This window comes from Pezoporus wallicus, unplaced genomic scaffold (assembly GCF_028554395.1).
Source record: "Pezoporus wallicus isolate ANWC-B61680 ecotype Strahan unplaced genomic scaffold, APGP_CSIRO_Pwel_v1 contig_7963, whole genome shotgun sequence".
Taxonomy (NCBI): Eukaryota; Metazoa; Chordata; class Aves; order Psittaciformes; family Psittacidae; genus Pezoporus; species Pezoporus wallicus.
Window position 1 is genome coordinate 146,657 of NW_026637601.1, and position 16,841 is coordinate 163,497.

At 49.6% G+C, this 16,841-nt stretch overlaps 1 protein-coding gene across 4 annotated transcripts; it reads right to left on the bottom strand.

Moving 5' to 3' along the window:
• Window positions 1-1,011: 1,011 nt before the first annotated feature.
• Window positions 1,012-12,352, bottom strand: MKS1 (MKS transition zone complex subunit 1). 4 transcript variants are annotated; one of them, XR_008971852.1, is made up of 18 exons: window positions 12,252-12,352; window positions 11,927-12,176; window positions 11,276-11,431; window positions 10,764-10,861; window positions 10,439-10,567; window positions 10,017-10,121; window positions 9,470-9,578; window positions 8,098-8,154; window positions 7,188-7,230; window positions 6,620-6,682; window positions 5,750-5,820; window positions 4,815-4,884; window positions 3,565-3,672; window positions 2,877-3,010; window positions 2,081-2,163; window positions 1,906-2,003; window positions 1,171-1,448; window positions 1,012-1,082 (listed from the first exon to the last, which is right to left on the bottom strand). XR_008971852.1 is itself a non-coding variant. In XM_057406479.1 (18 exons), the coding sequence occupies exons 1-18, from the start codon at window positions 12,347-12,349 to the stop codon at window positions 1,342-1,344; spliced, it is 1,707 nt and encodes a 568-aa protein (XP_057262462.1). In that variant the 5' UTR covers window positions 12,350-12,352; the 3' UTR covers window positions 1,012-1,341. The 4 variants fall into 4 exon arrangements, 2 of the variants coding, with proteins under 2 accessions (XP_057262462.1, XP_057262461.1); XM_057406479.1 differs by having other exon boundaries at window positions 1,012-1,448; window positions 11,927-12,000; window positions 12,073-12,176; XM_057406478.1 differs by having other exon boundaries at window positions 1,012-1,448.
• Window positions 12,353-16,841: the final 4,489 nt, after the last annotated feature.

Consider the following 16,841-nt stretch of genomic DNA (forward strand, 5'->3'; position numbering starts at 1 on the left):
TGACAGATGTGGAACTTACAACAAAGGTCAAGGAGGAACAAACCCAGGAGTCTGGTTTTCCCAGTGAAGGCTAGGACAAGATCAAAACAGCAAGAAGGGAGCAAGGAAGACAGAAGACAACAGGGTACCAGGGAACAGAATGCTTTAACAGTCGCACACAGCTGCAACCATGACCTTCATGTTCCCTGCAAAGGAAGAACATGCAGAGCACAAGGAGGAAGGCCAATTCCTATTCTATATTCTGCCTGTGAATTCTAACTTAACAGAAACATTCAGACCTGCATAGTCTCAGCCTGAGGTTTTTCTTCCTATCCTTTGTGTTGGGAGCAGAGAACACATGGAATTGTGACTTGTGCACAGATCAACACAGCACTGTCAGTCTGCAGGTAGCCTTGAGACAGGAACAAAAATGGCAGCAGTCTGAGAAAAGAAGAAAGTGGGTAGAGACTGGGTACACACATGCTTCCCAGGAAGCAATGCAGCATCCTGCAACCAGAGATGGAACAATGAACCACAACTCAAATGAACAGCGCCAACAGTTCAAAGTTCAGCTGCTGTGCAAATGTTCGAATCTGCTCTTATCTGCAACCCGTCCAACCCAGCCAGAGTTCTACTGGGAACTAATGGGAATGCATGTTTTCAGCTGGATTTTTGAACAGAAAGAATCCTCCTGATCATCACTGCAGAGTCAGAAACGTGCACATACAAGGAACCACTGAATGTAAGCCTCTGTGGCAGTTCTCCATCTGCCAAACATAATTCCTTTAGTTTGATTTCATATATTACATGTATCAGAAAGCTCTCTAGAGGAATGAATCAATCTTAAGGCACAAGTGGACATACTCATTTTACTATTGACTGACTTATAGCTACAAATACTGACAACAATTATCAGAACTTCTGAAGTTCTCTCCTCATTTCAATAACTCTCAAGCAGCATTTACACCCTGACCTTCAACACTTTCTCTTCTTGAAGAAGAAAAATAAATATACCACATCATGCAGACTTGATTCTTATCATTTACTACTTAATTCCTGAAAAGGCATTCAAGGCTTCACAGGTCCCATGTCATTATTTTAGCCTGCTCAGCAGAAAAGTGAACAATTGGCTGTATTGTTAGGGCCTGAGAACAAAATGCCTTGAGAAAATGGAGCTCATTCCATAGCTACCTGTGGAAGTGCAGCTATTCAGGATCTGCTACAGACTCCTACCCTCGCCCAGGGAAAATGACAAAGGAAGGGCTTCAGAAGCTTCCCAGCACCAGCACTGTGACTCCTGCTGAACAAAGGGAGCTTGTGTTGGAGCGATGTTAAACACCCCCCTGCAGCAGAGGTGGTCGATCAAGGTTCCTGCGACTGGTGCACAGTGGAGGCAGAGGTGCTGATGAGGTCCTGAGGAAGGCTCTCACGTGCTTCCTGCATCCGGCGTCGTGCTCTCTGGAAAGCCTCTATAACACAGCAGGTAACAGCAAGCCAGAATGCATCAGACAGTCCCAGGGTGAAGGGTGACTCTCTCTAGTGAACATCATCTCTCCTGTCCCTGGAGCCTCACTTCCTATTTCTAGGTGCTACCAAAAAGCACCTGGCCCTGGCAGCCCTCTTCACTTATTTCTAGCACTGTCTTTGCTCCATGCATAATGGAATCGGAGGCAGAGCCTTTGCATCTGTGCTACAAGCTATGCTCAGTGCCCAGCCTAGGCTCTGTCCTCACAGAGTGGTTATCCCTCATGCCTCCTGCAGTTTCCAGCTCAGATTTAATTTCTGCTATGGAGTCAGAGAGCTCACGATGCAGGGACCAATTATCCTCACAGTAACAGAGTCTCCTAAAACATCCTACCCTCTCTGTAAAAAAGGGGCAAATGTGAACCAAAGGCTCACCAGGGAGAATGACACTGAAAGCCCTACCCAAAACACTGTAGACAGAGCTCTGCTGGCTGAAGCCTCCAAGTTGGTCCAGAACACTCTGCATGCGCTGCCTCTTGGCACTGGTTTCCAGAAAGGCCCTGCACAGAGGTACAGGTTAGGTCAGGGCTTCCAAAATACAGCACACAAGATGGAGCTGGTACCCTGCTGCACTTACTTAGACTGCTGCAGGCAGTAAAGCCGGAATGTGACGCTCCCGGTTGTCTCTGTGCGAAAACCAAAGCGGCTCAGACGCTCTCCCTGCAAAGGCAGCACAAGTTAAGAGAAACTGCAGCCTGCAGCAGCAGGCTGAGCCCAGGAGCACTGCCCACCAGCAGCATGCACTCCTGTGGGGACAGTCTCCCCTTTCCCTGCTGCACATGGAGAGAGAGGCTAGAAAGAAGGGCTGTGCTGGGGCAGGTCCTAAACACAAGTGTAGTGGAGGAAGGTTTCAACAACTGCACCAGGGTTTGTTCCATACAAAGCTGCCAAGGCCAACTTGCTCATTACACCAGCAAGCACTTCTGCAGCTTTCTTAAGAACATGAGATCTCTGCCTGCTGTACACCCATCAGTGGCTTGCTTCAGGAAACTCTTCCAGGCACAATACAGCTCAGATTCCTTACCAAAACACAGGAAGAAGTCTATAGCTGGTAACAAATGCTGACCTGACAAGACACTTTTCAGACAGGGCCAGCACAGGCAGGGTAAGTCAAGGCTTTGGTCCATGTTCACCCACTTCTCTAAGCTGTACACACCTGAGAAGGCAGAAGGCTCTGCCTCAGCATTTGCCCAATCCTCTGTTCATGGCCACAAGTCCCACAGAGGAGACATTTCTTTACTCAGAAGGACTGGGCCACCACCTCATCCTTGTTTAAACCCAATCTAGGCTGTCTGGACAGCCACAGACACTTGAAGCCGAGAGCATAAACTATCATCTCCAAGACAGAGCAATGCCCTGGCAACTGAGCCCACCTTGAAGGTTGACGGTGTCCTGACGTAGGTTATATCCTCCAGCTCAGGAGATCCTCCAATGAAAAATCTCCTCAGCTCAGCAACTGTTCCCAGCTCCACAGGGCGCCAGGTAGGGATGGTGAAGTTATGGACACCTAACCCAGGACAACAGGACAGCCTTAGCAGCTATGACCAGCAGCCTACACAGAGTCACTAAGGGCACCATGGTAGATGGATACCTGCTGACTCAAACCACAGGAGGCTGAAAATAGAAACACCACTGTATCTCTAGAACATTTTCCCAATGAGTCAGCCCCATCAGTCACACAGTAGCGTGGAAAGAACCGCCTGCCCATGAAGAGCATCTCCGTACTACACATGGGTGTCAAACCAGTTGCAACCTTCAGACTCCATATGGGACAGAGAGTTCTACTGCTGTGGTAAATATGGATATGCAGCACCACCCAGGAGCTTTATCACAAAAGGTTTGGTGACAGAACCACCAAAGTAGCAAGAACATCAACACCTGATGTGTCTCCACGAGGCAGAATGGTGCAGGATGCAACAAATCCTTCTTTGCTGCCCCACAGACAGCTAACTATACCCTGCAAAGCCTCCCCAGGACCAGCTGAATCCATCCCCAAGAGAGCCACTCTTCTGCCCTCATTCTGCCCCTCTTCTAGATTCATTCTGCCCAAGTATGTTTTACCTGGAAATGCTGGCAGCACCAAAGAACCATACCCTTCCACACGGTATCTCTGCCAGAAATCCAGGGACAGGACCTCAAAGTAGAGAACAGGCCACTGAGGGAGACTCTCTGCAAGGAAGGGAAGCAGATCACAGCTTTGTGAGGGAAAACTATCATAGAGAAAAAAAGACAAAAGACTAAATGCCAAACTCCACCACCAGGACATCCTTATTTCTTCTACAACCACTAGCTGAGACATGTTGGTCATTATTTTCCCCCAGAAAAGTTGAACCCTCAGGCTTGAGGATGTCCTGCTTTTGGCATTTAAACTACAACAGCAGATGAAAACAGATTTACTGATGTTCCAAATTTGGGAACATCCTTTGCTCTGACAGCAAGTCCAAGCTGGTTCCTCGGTTATCTTTGAGCAGACAAGACAAAATTTGTAACTGATCTGATGCCAAACAGAGAAAACTTTATCTCTGACCCTTCCCACCATTATCAGGGGATTAGTATGTTGGATTCTCCTATGGGTCTCCAAGCATTTGTTTTTTTCCACAGTGAAACAACTCATACAATAACTAGGCTGAAAATTCATTAGTGCTGCTTGAAGACACAAATCCAACATGTGCGCTGGATTCAAGTGGCAAGGCATGCCATACAGCTGCCCCTAGCAATTGCAATCCAAAGAGCAACTGGGGTTGGTGAGGAAGCAGCAGCTGCGCAGTGAAGCAGCAGGAACAGGCAGCAAAGCCCAGCTTAACAGAGCTGGAAGTTTCAGAGTGACATAAACTACACAAAGATTACACAGGTCACTGAGTGTGTCTACAAATGTAAGGCTTAGCACAGAGCTTCAGTCGTGCACAAAAAATCTGCCTGTTTTTTCTGCCAGGGCTCTGTGCAGTATGTGGGGCATGGCAATACTGCCCAGCATGCCAGGTATCCCGAAACAGAAAAGGGATCCAAGATGTTTTTCAACTGGACATAGCTGACTACAGCCTGGAAGCAGAGTAACATCAATGCATACATACAAATGCTAATGCACTGCTGGGCAGGGCAAATACAGTATGTGTCCAGAGGCTGTGTGGTGACAGGGTAAACAATTGCTGAAAATCAACAACTCCCTCTATTTAAATCTGTCCTTTCATCTTGGTGAGGGGCCAGCAAAGTGCCAGACAGCACCAGGTCTACACTGCATCCAAAGATTTCAGTTTTACATGTCAGAGCAATGAGGAAATTCATGTGGAAATGAGCAAAACCGAAAAACCCACCTTCTGATTCAGCTCCTTGGGTGAAAAACATCTCCAAAGTGAAGGGGTAGCTGAAGTATGCCACATTCTCCTAGAGAGGGAATAAAACAGATCAAGTGCCTGGACAAGAGAATACACCACCAGCACTGCAGGGCGCACAGAGAGAAGAGAGAAAAAAACTACTGGTATAAAACAGGTAATGATGTCCAAACAGTATCAGTTACATCACACTAACAAACACCAGATTGCACAGTGCACCTACTGAGTACACTCCTGAGTGCCACGAGGATGGAATGGGCTGTTAAAAAAAATGAAAAAGAGGAAAGAGTAGCACCCACAAATGACAATTCAGCCAACTGTGGAAGTACTACAGTGCCACAATCTTTCCATGAGCCAAGCAAAATACTTCAAACAATGTACGATAGAAATGTGGTAATTATTTTTTGTAATATGCAAACTAGCTCACATAAAAGCAGTTTAGAAGTTGATAAAATTCAAATATTCTAAGAGAAGAGCTGGAGACAGCAATGGAAGTAACTTCCCACACAGAAGGAGGGGTTCATTTTGAGAAATCAGTTTTGACTTTGTGCATTCCTGCCCCAGGCCAGCCAAAACAATGCTTTGTTAACTGAACATTTGAGACACAAAATCAAAACTCCAAATCTGAAGCACAAAAATCAAAGCTCCAAAGGCAATCGATCAGCTAGAAGGAAGAAAAAAGTGAGGTTCCAGAAACTGCTCTGAAGCAGTTTCATTTGATCTAGTTTTATTTGGAACCAGTGGCACTATAAAAAATGGCAAATAGAACTAGAATGAGGAGAATCCCAAACATGCTTGGCCCTTGAAAGGAGTTCTCAAGTCAAGACCTTTGCTAAATATATTTGTAACTTGTTACACCTGTTCCACTTCAAAGACTGCCTGTTCAAACTGCTCTGCACGTCTGAAAGTGTCCTTACCCAGCCCAATGCCTTGGTGGCACAGGTCTGCGTCACTCCCGATAGCTGCTGGGACGCTGGGCTCGACCACTCTGGGAGGAGAACATGAGCACAGCAGTGAACACTTTGGGTGACAGGGAGGACTCACAAACCAGAGCAGCTCAAAGGAGAATGTCAGCCCCAGATGACTGGGCTAACAGATAACATCGCCCACACTGAACATCCCCTTGCTGTGTCCTGCCCTGTCCTGTTCCAGGCAACGGCTGCTCCCCACAGCCTCCTGGAACAGTTGATGAAAAGCACCAACCCTTTCTTAAGAAAAAAGTACAACCTTCTCTAAATGCACTGAGTAGCAAAAGTAGTACCTCTCTGGACAAATGACAGGGTATAAACAGAGAGGGAAGCCAGAGCCAGGGAAATTAAACATGCAGCAGGATGTGCCTGTTAGTGCTGAAGCTTTATTTGTAAGCCAAAATTCTTATTTATCAGTCAATTTTGTGCGTCAGCACAAAACATGGAACATGACAGCAAGCACTGAAATCAGGCGAGGTCACTGCTGAGATGGAGAAGATAGTAAGACTATTCTCTGCAGGATAAGGAATGAACTTTGGGCAGGCTGCTGGACACCATCACCACTGGTTGAGAAGCCAATGGACCTCTATGTCCCAGCCTAATTTGGAAGAGATGAGAGAGGAAGATGCTACTTTCTCCCAAACATGAATTTAGTCCAAAGTTTTTAAGTTATGCAATTTTAGCTCTGAAGACCTCTGACTAGATCCCAGCACAAACATTAACTTTTACTAACTTTTAGCAGAGCTGATCGGAGGGACCAGCGGAAGCACATTTCATTCCTTAAACTGCTGTGATATGGCTGGAAATGCAAACACTTACGATTTGGCAGCTCCACGAAGAAATGAACATAGAGGTTGTCATACTCATAGCCTTGAGCTGAAACTAAGAGAGAACGAATGTCAGCTGCTCACTTGCACACAAACTCCTCCAGAACTCACAGCAGACTTTTGGGAGAGCCAGCACCAATAACCTCAGGTTTCCTTAGTTACTGCTGGAAGCTGGGCAAAGCCAGGGCCTTCAAAGTAACAAAATATGACCCTCAGAGAAGACTTCTCTACACTAGTCCTGTCCTCATATCACTAATCAGATTAGGGACGTCACACACTTAATTGCTTTCTTTGCTATGATCTCTATTAACGTCCCAATTTGCTTTTTTCAGATCTGTCTTCCTAGAACAGCTGCAGTATTTGTAACCTCCAGTCTGGAAATGCCACTCACGGCCTTAGTCTGCAAAAACAGGAGAGAAGGAGAAGTAAAGGATTCTAGGGCTAGAATCACCTTCTCTGGACCAGCCTGTGATCCAAGAATCCTTGGACCCTTCAAAGCCTCAGCCATCCCAGCAGATCCACATCTGGCCCTGTAGTTACAGTTTAGAATAAAGACTCACCTATTTCTCCATTCACAAACAGCCGCAGTGTACCAGGAAGGGTCTGTAAGAATGAGCAGACAAACAAGATAAAATGCTCAGTGACCACTGGTGGAACCTCAAACAATCCCCTCCCAGCAGGTCCTCATACAGGTATGTCACAGATGTTTGTACATGAATGATCCAGACTGCTGGCCAGGCAGGAGTCATGGCTTCTTATATCACTTTCCGGAAGTGAACAGTACCTCTGGAGAGAGGCTCTTTAGAGAGACCAAATTCCTTGGCTGCAGGAGTTTACTGTTCTGTAAATCAGTCTCTTACAGACTTCAAAACGGATATAAAATGTACTGAGAAGCCACCTGCAGAAATCATAGTCCTGTTTCTCCTGAGGTGTTCCTGCACTTGCCCAAAGTGGGGGAAGCAGGAGAAGGCACAGGACAAGCTGAGACACTCTACTGAAGTACAAGAAAGTAGAACTTTCACATTTTGACAAACAAGATTTGAGGGGAAAAAAAAAAAAGACTGTAGTCTGGGTAATTCAGTGAGAAGGGAAACTAAAAGAGTTTGGGGGTGGGAAGGGCTGTTCACTTAACAAAGTGGCACAAGGACATGTTTGACATTCAAGAAGTTAATCACTACCCCAAGAGATATACATCTTTTCCTCTTGAAGTGTTACAGTCAAAGGCCTTCACACAAGCATGTGGTCTCACAAAGACTGCAGTGCTCAGCACGTGCTGCTGCTGGCCTGACACACACAGGCTGGATCTCTGCAGGGCTCATATCCATTGTAACCCATCCCTTTTGACCTTTACTGCAAGGTAAAGGCTGCCAACACCCTAGAATGAAACAGTCTTTGGAGACTGTGGTACAAACAGCAGCCATGCTAACCAGGTCAAGAGTCTGCAAAGGCATGAGGGCTTCAGGTACTCACCATTTCAAACTCTGAACCTACAAGACCACTGAGGTATTCCTTGTACCGCCTGTACAGCTGCAACCACAGAACAAACGCATCAGAAAAGTGTCTGATTACATTTTTACCTATTGCAAGGTTTGTAATGGATGTAACTTAACCCCAATCTAAGTTGTCAACAGGCTTAGAATACAGGGGGTTTAACTGTTATAGCAGAAGTAGGGAAATAGGAATCTACAAGAATAGACAGGTAACTGCTAACACTGCTGGGAACTTCAGCTTCAGAGAACACTTCACCAAAGCTCACTCTAAGGGAAAAAGAAGCCATCCATGTGCTGAGCTGCAACAAAAGCAGCGTGACCAGCAGTCAAAGGTGATCCTGCCCCTCTACTCTGCTCTCATGAGAGCCCACTTGCAGCACTGTGTGCAGTTCTGGTGTCCTCAACTTAAGAAGGACACGGAGCTGTTGGAGCACGTCCAGAGGAGGTCACAAGGAGGATCAGGGGCTGGAGCACCTCCCGTATGAAGACAGGCTGAGAAAGTTGGGGCTGTTCAGCCTGGAGAAGAGAAGGCTGTGTGGAGACATCAGAGCAGCTTCTAGTGTCTGAAGGGGGCTACAAGGATGGTGGGGAGGGACTCTTCACTGGGGACTACAGGGATGGGACAAGGGGTGATGGGTTCAAACTGAAACAGGGGAAGTTCAGGCTGGATATAAGGAGGAAGTTCTTTACTGCGAGGGTGGTGAGGCACTGGAATGGGTTGCCCATGGAAGCTGTGAATGCTCCATCCCTGGCAGTGTTCAAGGCCAGGGTGGACAGAGCCTTGCGTGACAATGGTCTAATGTGTGGTGTCCCTGCCCATGGCAGGGGGCTTGAAGCAAAAGTTAGGTCTTTTCCAAACCTAACCATTCGATGATTCTAAGTACCCTTATGAACTGCCACAGCCAAAAAGGCAATTCAGAAAGATCAGTACATGAGATCCAAATATCCGGGGACATTCCGGATAACAAGAAATCATTCAATGAGTATATAGGAAGAAAGAAGGAGACTGAGGAAAGTGTCTGCCAGCTGCTCAAAAGCAAAGGAAAACCACTGGCAGCTGACAGGAGAAAGGCACGAATTCAGGTGGTTTTCTGCATCACTTCTCACTGCATCACTGCAGAGGCCAACACAACTAATATCAGGCAAGGCCTCTACGTACAGTAAGGAATGAAGCAGTTGGAATATTTGCTGGAGTTTTCAAGTTGCTGGGGCTGTCTGTGGGTGATACTCGTTTTGTCACCTTTAGGTGTCTACAGCACAACTACATCTCTATAAGGGTCACAGCACAATTACATCTCCCGTTGTCAAATCAGGAGGACTAGTCAGTACGATCAGTGGAGGCTGGTCCTTACGTCTCTGAACACACGCTGCTCACGTTCCTCCTCCTCTGGCTGCATTTGGACAGATGCATTCTCAATGGTGTATTTCCACACCTCCCGCTTCTCTCCATCCACCTCAATCCTGCAGAGCCCCAAAACACATGGGCAAAATTCCCCCATTAAGCAGAGAATAGGCAGCAACAGCATCAACTGTGCCAGCAGACCTCCCTCCACCAGGCCCGTGTAGCAACCAAGGGCACTAATGGCCCTCTCCTCATTCCCAAGTGCCTGCTAGCATCAATGACTCAAAAAGGGAGACTTGCCTGTGTCCAGCATATGCATAAACTCCATCCCTAGGGACTGGCACCAAAGACCCACACATCCCACATGCAGTGACGCCAAGCACTAGTACAGAATAATCTTGTCTTAGAATAAGTTAATAATAAAGTTAAATAACACAGAATAAAGTTTAAAAACATCCCTCAATTTAAGTGTGATCTATTGCCTGAAGCAGGACCAGGAAACAGCCATTTCAGCCCTCTCTATCAGCCCATGGAGGTACCAGCCCTGCCCCACTCACTGGTAGGCTCCTTTGGTGCCAGTAAAGTCCGGCTTCACTGTGATCACTCCATTGTCGTCCACCTTGATTGCGCAAAGAACATGTTCATACTCCCTGCGACCAAGCCTAATGGAAGACATCAGGAAACACAGTCTAAAGAGAGTCTACTCTCTTGCTCTGGAACAGCAAGCTGGTAAAGGCCCATGGGGGTACAGAAAAAAACAAACACACCCATACTTTCCTATATTAGCTTAAAAAGCCTTTTGGAGGGATACACTCAGTTACCTCCCAAATGAGGGAAGAGGCAGAAAGACATAGCAGTCAGAGTTACCGAACTCTTCGAATTCTCTCCCCTTAACTAATGAAAGAAACAAGGATTTGAGTAAGGAGGGAAGACAAGTTTTTCTTCTGGGGAATTAAGGTCACTTCAGGATTTTACTTACTTCCCATAAGGTCCCAAGTCCCCCATGATGTACATGGTCTGGACAGGAGTGTTAATCACATGATTGTTCCTTATAAATTCATCTGAGGGTTCCCAGGTGATGATTTTCGACTTCAGAGAACTTGCTTCTCTGTCAACAACAGAACAGCACCAGTCACAGCTCACTTCAGCAACCTGGCACAAGCAGCACCACTCCCCCATAACAAGGAACTGCTGGATTCCAAGTTGGACACAGCTCAACTTTCAAAGACCAGGCTGCTCTGTAGATGGGGCACCAGCTCCAGGAAACCTGCATTAGCAAGCTCCAAGCCCCTGTCTGGACTCACACTGGCCTGCAGTCTTGTCTTCTCCTCCTCACATTGGCCATCCTCTCTGCCAGATAGGATGGCACCTCATGTTCTGAGTCGGTTACCTTCTGGCAGTGCTGGAGGAGAGAAACAGATGGGCAGTAGCTTCATTGTAACAGGCCATCCTTCCCACAGCTTCGCTTCTGGAGGAGAGAACAGCACACCCACATGCCAAGACAAACTGCTAGAAGATTTTATTTGCTGTTTTTATAGTAAACTACAGCTTAACTCCACCCAGCAAGTTACCTACAAAGCAATGTTACGAAGCCAAGTCCCTCCAAGCTGAGGGACTATCATTCTGAAATAGGAAGATCTCATCCCAGGTTTGAGGCACTATGTGAAGCTGCTCTGCAGAAGCAGTATGCTCTCCTGCATACAGGAAATCTGGCTTGCTGCTGCATGGCCAGGACCTGACAAATGTTCCCTCTGTGGCAGGTCCAGTGATTCTGACAGACCCTGCTGTATAAATTATGTGTAACTCAGACCGGTACCTCCTCCAGGTTGGTGAACCGGTCATGATCCGTGTAGGTGAAGATGCGACAGTTTTTCCGGCCTCCGGCCCTCTCCAGTTTGAGGATCTCCTCCCAGTACTGCCGGTCCAGGGGTGTCTGGCAGGCAGACTCATCCTGGTACAGATCCACCTCAAACTGAGAGCACAGCGGGTTGAGCACCAACGCTGCCCTTCAGCAGCACAGCACAGCACAGCCACACTTTCCAGCCGAGATTCCCAAACCCACTGCACAAGATCCTTTGGGAATACCGGCAGGCAGCCCGAGGACCAGCTCCGGCATTGTCCGGATGCCCACCTGGAGCGCTTGGGCATCGCGGGTCACCCCGCAGCAGGAGCCCCCCGCAGCACAGGACTCCCCGGCAGCACAGGACCCCCCCGCAGCAGGACCCCCCCGCAGCAGGACCCCCCCGCAGCAGGACCCCCCCGCAGCAGGACTCCTCGCAGCAGGACCCCCCGCAGCAGGACCCCCCCGCAGCACAGGACCCCCCCGCAGCACAGGACCCCCCCGCAGCAGGACCCCCCGCAGCACAGGACTCCCCCGCAGCACAGGACCCCCCGCAGCAGGAGCCCCCCGCAGCAGGACCCCGGGGGGCCATCACAGGAGCACCGCCCGCGTCAGCCGCAGGCCCACCTTGCTGAAGAGTTTCTCCTGCCACCGCACCTCGGCCTCCTCCTCCTCCTCCTCCTGCGGGGGCCGCCGGGCACCTGCGGAACACGGCTCGGTTACCGCCCGCCCGCTCCCCCTTCCTCCCCGTCCCCTGTTCGGGCCCCACGTACCGGTCGCGGCGCGGTCGGCCAGGCCCGGGAGCGCGGGGCCGGCGAGCGGCGGCGGGGCCTGCGGCAGGAAGGGCCCGGACGCGGTGCCCCGCCAGAGGCGGACCCTGCGGGGAAGGAGGGAGGGTGGCGGAGACCGATGCGGGCCCGGGGCCGGCGTGGGGCCGGGAACGGCCGCTCACCGGAGGCGCAGGTTGCGCACGGGGTCGCGGGACCGATACACGGCCCCGCCCGCGCCGCTCGACACCGCCGCCATGGCCCGGAGCCGCCGCCTCGCCATGGAAACGGCGCCCCCCTGCGGTCCGGAGGAACGGCCTCCCCGCCGCTCCCCCGGGGGCGTTACGGTCCGTTCCGGTTGGAACGCTGCGGGAGGCAAGCTGACGGTGGGTGCTGGGGCAGCCTTAACCCGGCACGCGAGAGCCGCGGTACAAACCCTGCGGGTCAGATCTCAGTCGGTACGGTGGGCATTCCCCGGGCGGTATCGCGAGGCATGCCCAGGTCCGAGCATCAGCTGCCACCACTGGAGATCCCAAAGACGGGAAAAGCCGTTTCTGACAGAAAGGCAGGGAGCTGACACAGCTGTACAACAGTCACACAGAAACATCTGCATCTGTATCTCCTGGGCAAGTACAACAGCATAACAGCACTGTTCAGTTCTAAACTGTAGTATCAGTAAGTGGTAATGGGACCTATGTTATTAGACAAATGTGGCACACCTCTGGCATCTGAGACAGAAAGAAAAGGTGTAATTATGCGGTACGTTCTCATCAGGGTTTTTGCACAATCAGAGCTTGAACAGCCCATACTGCTTATGTCAAATTTGACACGACAGTAAGGATCGGGCTGTCGCACACACACTCTATTGCAGCAGTTTGTTGACTTCAATAGTCCCAGTTAGAGTGAGAAAATGTCACTGACCCACAGCTTGAGTGGATACAAATGGAAGCAGCTACCAAAAAAGAGGAGCACAGGTGAGAGGCATCAATAAGGGACCTGGACAGGATGGAGAAATGGGTTGCCAGGCACATCAGGAAGTTCCAAAAGGAAAACTGCAAAGTCCTGCCCCTGGGGAGGAACAGCCCCAGGCACCAGTATCTGCTATGCAGCAACCGAGTGGACACCAAGGTGAACTTGAACCAACCATGTGCCCTTGCAGCAAAGAAGACTACCGACATCATGGGCTGCATTAAGAGGAGCATTGCCAGCAGGTGAAGGGAGGTGCTCATTCCTCTGCACTCAGCACTGGTGACCACCAACCAGTTCTGGGCTCCACAGTACAAGACAGACAAGACGTACTAGAGAGTCCATCAAAGGGCTATGAAGATGAAGGGACTGGAGCATCTGTCCTATAAGGAAAGGCTGAGAACACTGGGACTGCTCAGCATGGAGAAGGCACAGGGGGGCCTGACTGGTGTGTATCAATACCCAAAAGAGGCATGCGAAGAGAATGGAGACAGGCTCTTTCCAGTGGTCCCCAGTGCAGGACCAGAGGCAATGGGCACAACTGAAACACAGGAGGTTCCCTCAGCACGTGGAAGCAGATTTTCCTGTGAGGGTGACCGAGCACTGGCATGGATTGCCCAGGGAGGTTGTAGGGTCTCCACCCATGGAGATATTCCAAAGCCAACTGGACATGGTCCTGGACAGCCTGGGCAGGGGTTGGATGAGATGACCTCCAGCCACTCTGAAATCCCACACTGTCTCTGTGTGGGAAGCACATTCCTGCCAGCCCTCATGCCAGCACTAGCACTTGTGCATCGGATGCTGTCAAGAGCAATGATGTTTTCTCCATTACACTATAACCAACCTCTCCTTGCTTGTCTCTTTAGCCCCAGTTCCAACACCCGGGATGCCTGCTTTGTGCTGCGCAGACATCAGTGCTTTGCTCGATGTAGCTGTTGTACTGCCTGGTCAGGTACTCTGCCATTGCAAGTGTTCCTGTAGCTTCTTTTATCATGCAGTTATCTGACACGGAATGGGCACACTCAGCCTGTTCAAACTCTTCCAGCACCTCACAGGTGACCTGTGCGATGCTCTCTGAGGATTTTCTCCATTAGATAGAATATGACATCCTCTATTTGCTCGGCATCACAGACCATGCTGGTCAACACTTCCTGAGGGTTTGGTTCTGAAAACTTGAGACTACAATCCTTCGGGTGAGTGGACTGGAGGAAACGCAGGAAGACCCAGGACATGCTCCAGTTCTCCTGACTCGCTCCAGGCACAACAGGGCCAGTTTTGTTCAGGGTGAAAATTCTGAGTTTCCTCAACCCCAGTGTTTCACTTCTGGGAAGCTCCCACTTTAGAAGCAGCACGTGTCACAGACCGGCAGCTCCCATGTCTGAACCAAACCACCAACCCAAAGCAGCCCCCCCGAAAGCACATGGGAAATAAAAAGAAGATGTGAGCAGACAGATCTGTTTGGCTGCCTTCTGTTTCTCTGTTTCTTGCTTGGAGGCCGTTGCTGCCTATTGGCTAAACCTGCAAGCCCCCCTATCTCAGTGCAGCTGTAGGATTTCCTGGCGGAACCATCAATTCCGATGACTGGCTGGGCACAGGCATTGCTGCGCAGCCCCCGCCACCCTTTGGAGGAGGCTCTAGCCTAAGAGGAGACTCAGACCCACCCTTCTTATGCAGGGGACACCCTCACAAGGTTCCCAGGGGTGTCCTGCCACCAGGGAAGGGGCTGATCTCCCATGGGAAGGACAGGTTCCCTTTTCTCCCCAGTGAGCAGCACTTCTGCCAGTCCATCTGCCTGCCACAGCCAGGACCTGCTCCGTGGGTGCTGTGCCGGGCTGTGATTCCCCCATGCAAGGTGCCCTGTCCCTGTGGTGGCTGGCTGACTCCTGCATGCTGACACAAGCGGGAATATGGCAGGAGCAGGGCTGGAGATCTGCTCTGCCTGAAATCCTCTACCCCAAAAATGTTAGCTTCTGTTCTCCTCGTCTCGATGGCCCCAGTCCAAGGTCTGGTTCCCAGCACAGATTGCATCAGGCTCAGTGCACGCAATACTGAGGCAGCAACAGAGAAAGGCTGGTGGGTAGTTTTGGCGTCAGCACCAGCCCTAATAGACTGATAAACTAAGGCCATTGTCTCTTGAAGGTCTAACACAATCCAGCAGTCACTGACCGTGGGAGTCTCACTGCAGACAGTGAATGCTGGATCTGGTCCTGAGCTCAGCTCAGTGGTACCTTCAATATTAACAACTTTCATGAGATGATTATTGTGCATTTGTTATATACTTTGCAAACATGCAAAATGGGCAGGGCTTGTGCTGTATGTAAAGAGGATGGAATTCTCTGGGAACTGGGTACAAGCTCATTATTTATGTGTTCCTATGACAGGTATGTTGCTGCCGCAATGGGAGACCAGTGGTTGGACCAGATGGAGAAGCCCACTTGCAGCATCTCCTACACCCCTGACTGGTAAAGCACAGTGTATATAGCAAGGGAAAAGGCACCTAGGAGCATCATCAGTCTTGTGATGTATAGATGCCTATGTGTGGGATAACACCTCATCCCAAAGCTAAACCTGGTGCTGCTCCAAAATAACAAATAACAGCAATTAAAAAAATTAACACAAATCATCTCTCAAATGTGCAGTTTCAGATGACAGCTCTGCCCATGCCCAACACACACACAAACCCTAGTGCATCTCTTACAGTGACTGTGCCACAGCCTTCCTTTTGAAAACCACATTCTCATCAAGCAGTCAGATATCCTGCACCAAACACGATCAGGAAATCCATCATCTCGGGGTGACCCTGAAAACACATGTGAAAAGAGAGCAAAATTATAAAAATAAACAGAAAAATCAGCAATTCCCACAGACACCCATAAGACAGAACTTGGAAACAAATAATCCATGGGCTGTGTTTAATAAGAAACCATCTGTTTGCTACAGATGGGAGTGGTCCTGGTACTGTACAGGGACCTGGAATTCCATGTCTCTCCCATGTGTGCCAGAGCTTGACCTACAGCCACAGCCCAGCTCCACAGGAACACTGTAGGATTCCCACTGCCCTTGGCTGCTGCTGTTCCCTGGTCTCGCAGGTGGGAGTATCTGTTGTTCAGCAACCATTGTGGCTTTCACAGCTCAAGAGGTTCTGAAAGGACCGAAGTCTTCCACCTAACCATAACCTCCAGGCCAGGCTCTCCCCTCCTGCACAGCCAGGGCTGAACTTCCCTTTGTCCCATGTCCCAGCCTGAAGCTCCCATCATCCTGAGCAGGGTGCAAGCATTAACTTCCTGGGGGAGATCAATGCGCCGGTCAGACTCTGACACACGCATCCTCAGTGTGTAGCCCTGCAGGGGCCAGCTACGTACTGCCAAGAAAAGAGCCAGGGAGGCTGATGACTCGCCCTAACAACCCCCAGCAGACTGGAGCGTCCTGGGTTCAGTGCTTAACCGTGATGTGGAGCCACCAAACAGCAGGACCCTGACTGGTGGGGATACAAGGAATGTGCAAGTAACTGGTATGATGCTCATCAATTTTTCACAGTGGTGTTCATTCTGTGTCTTGTTCTTTACTTGTACTAACTAGATCTTGACTAATAATAACTCTTTGGTTAGACTACTTAGACTTATTTCAAGGCCAGGTTGGACGGGACTTGGAGCAACCTGCTCTAGTGGAAGGTGTCCCTGCCCATTGCAGGGAAGTGGACCTAGATGAAATTTAAGGTCCCTTTCATCTCAAACCAGTCTTTGATTCTATGATGACTGATATTCCTTGCAGAGTTCTTAACTTCAATATGTATTGTCTCTTTGAAATCC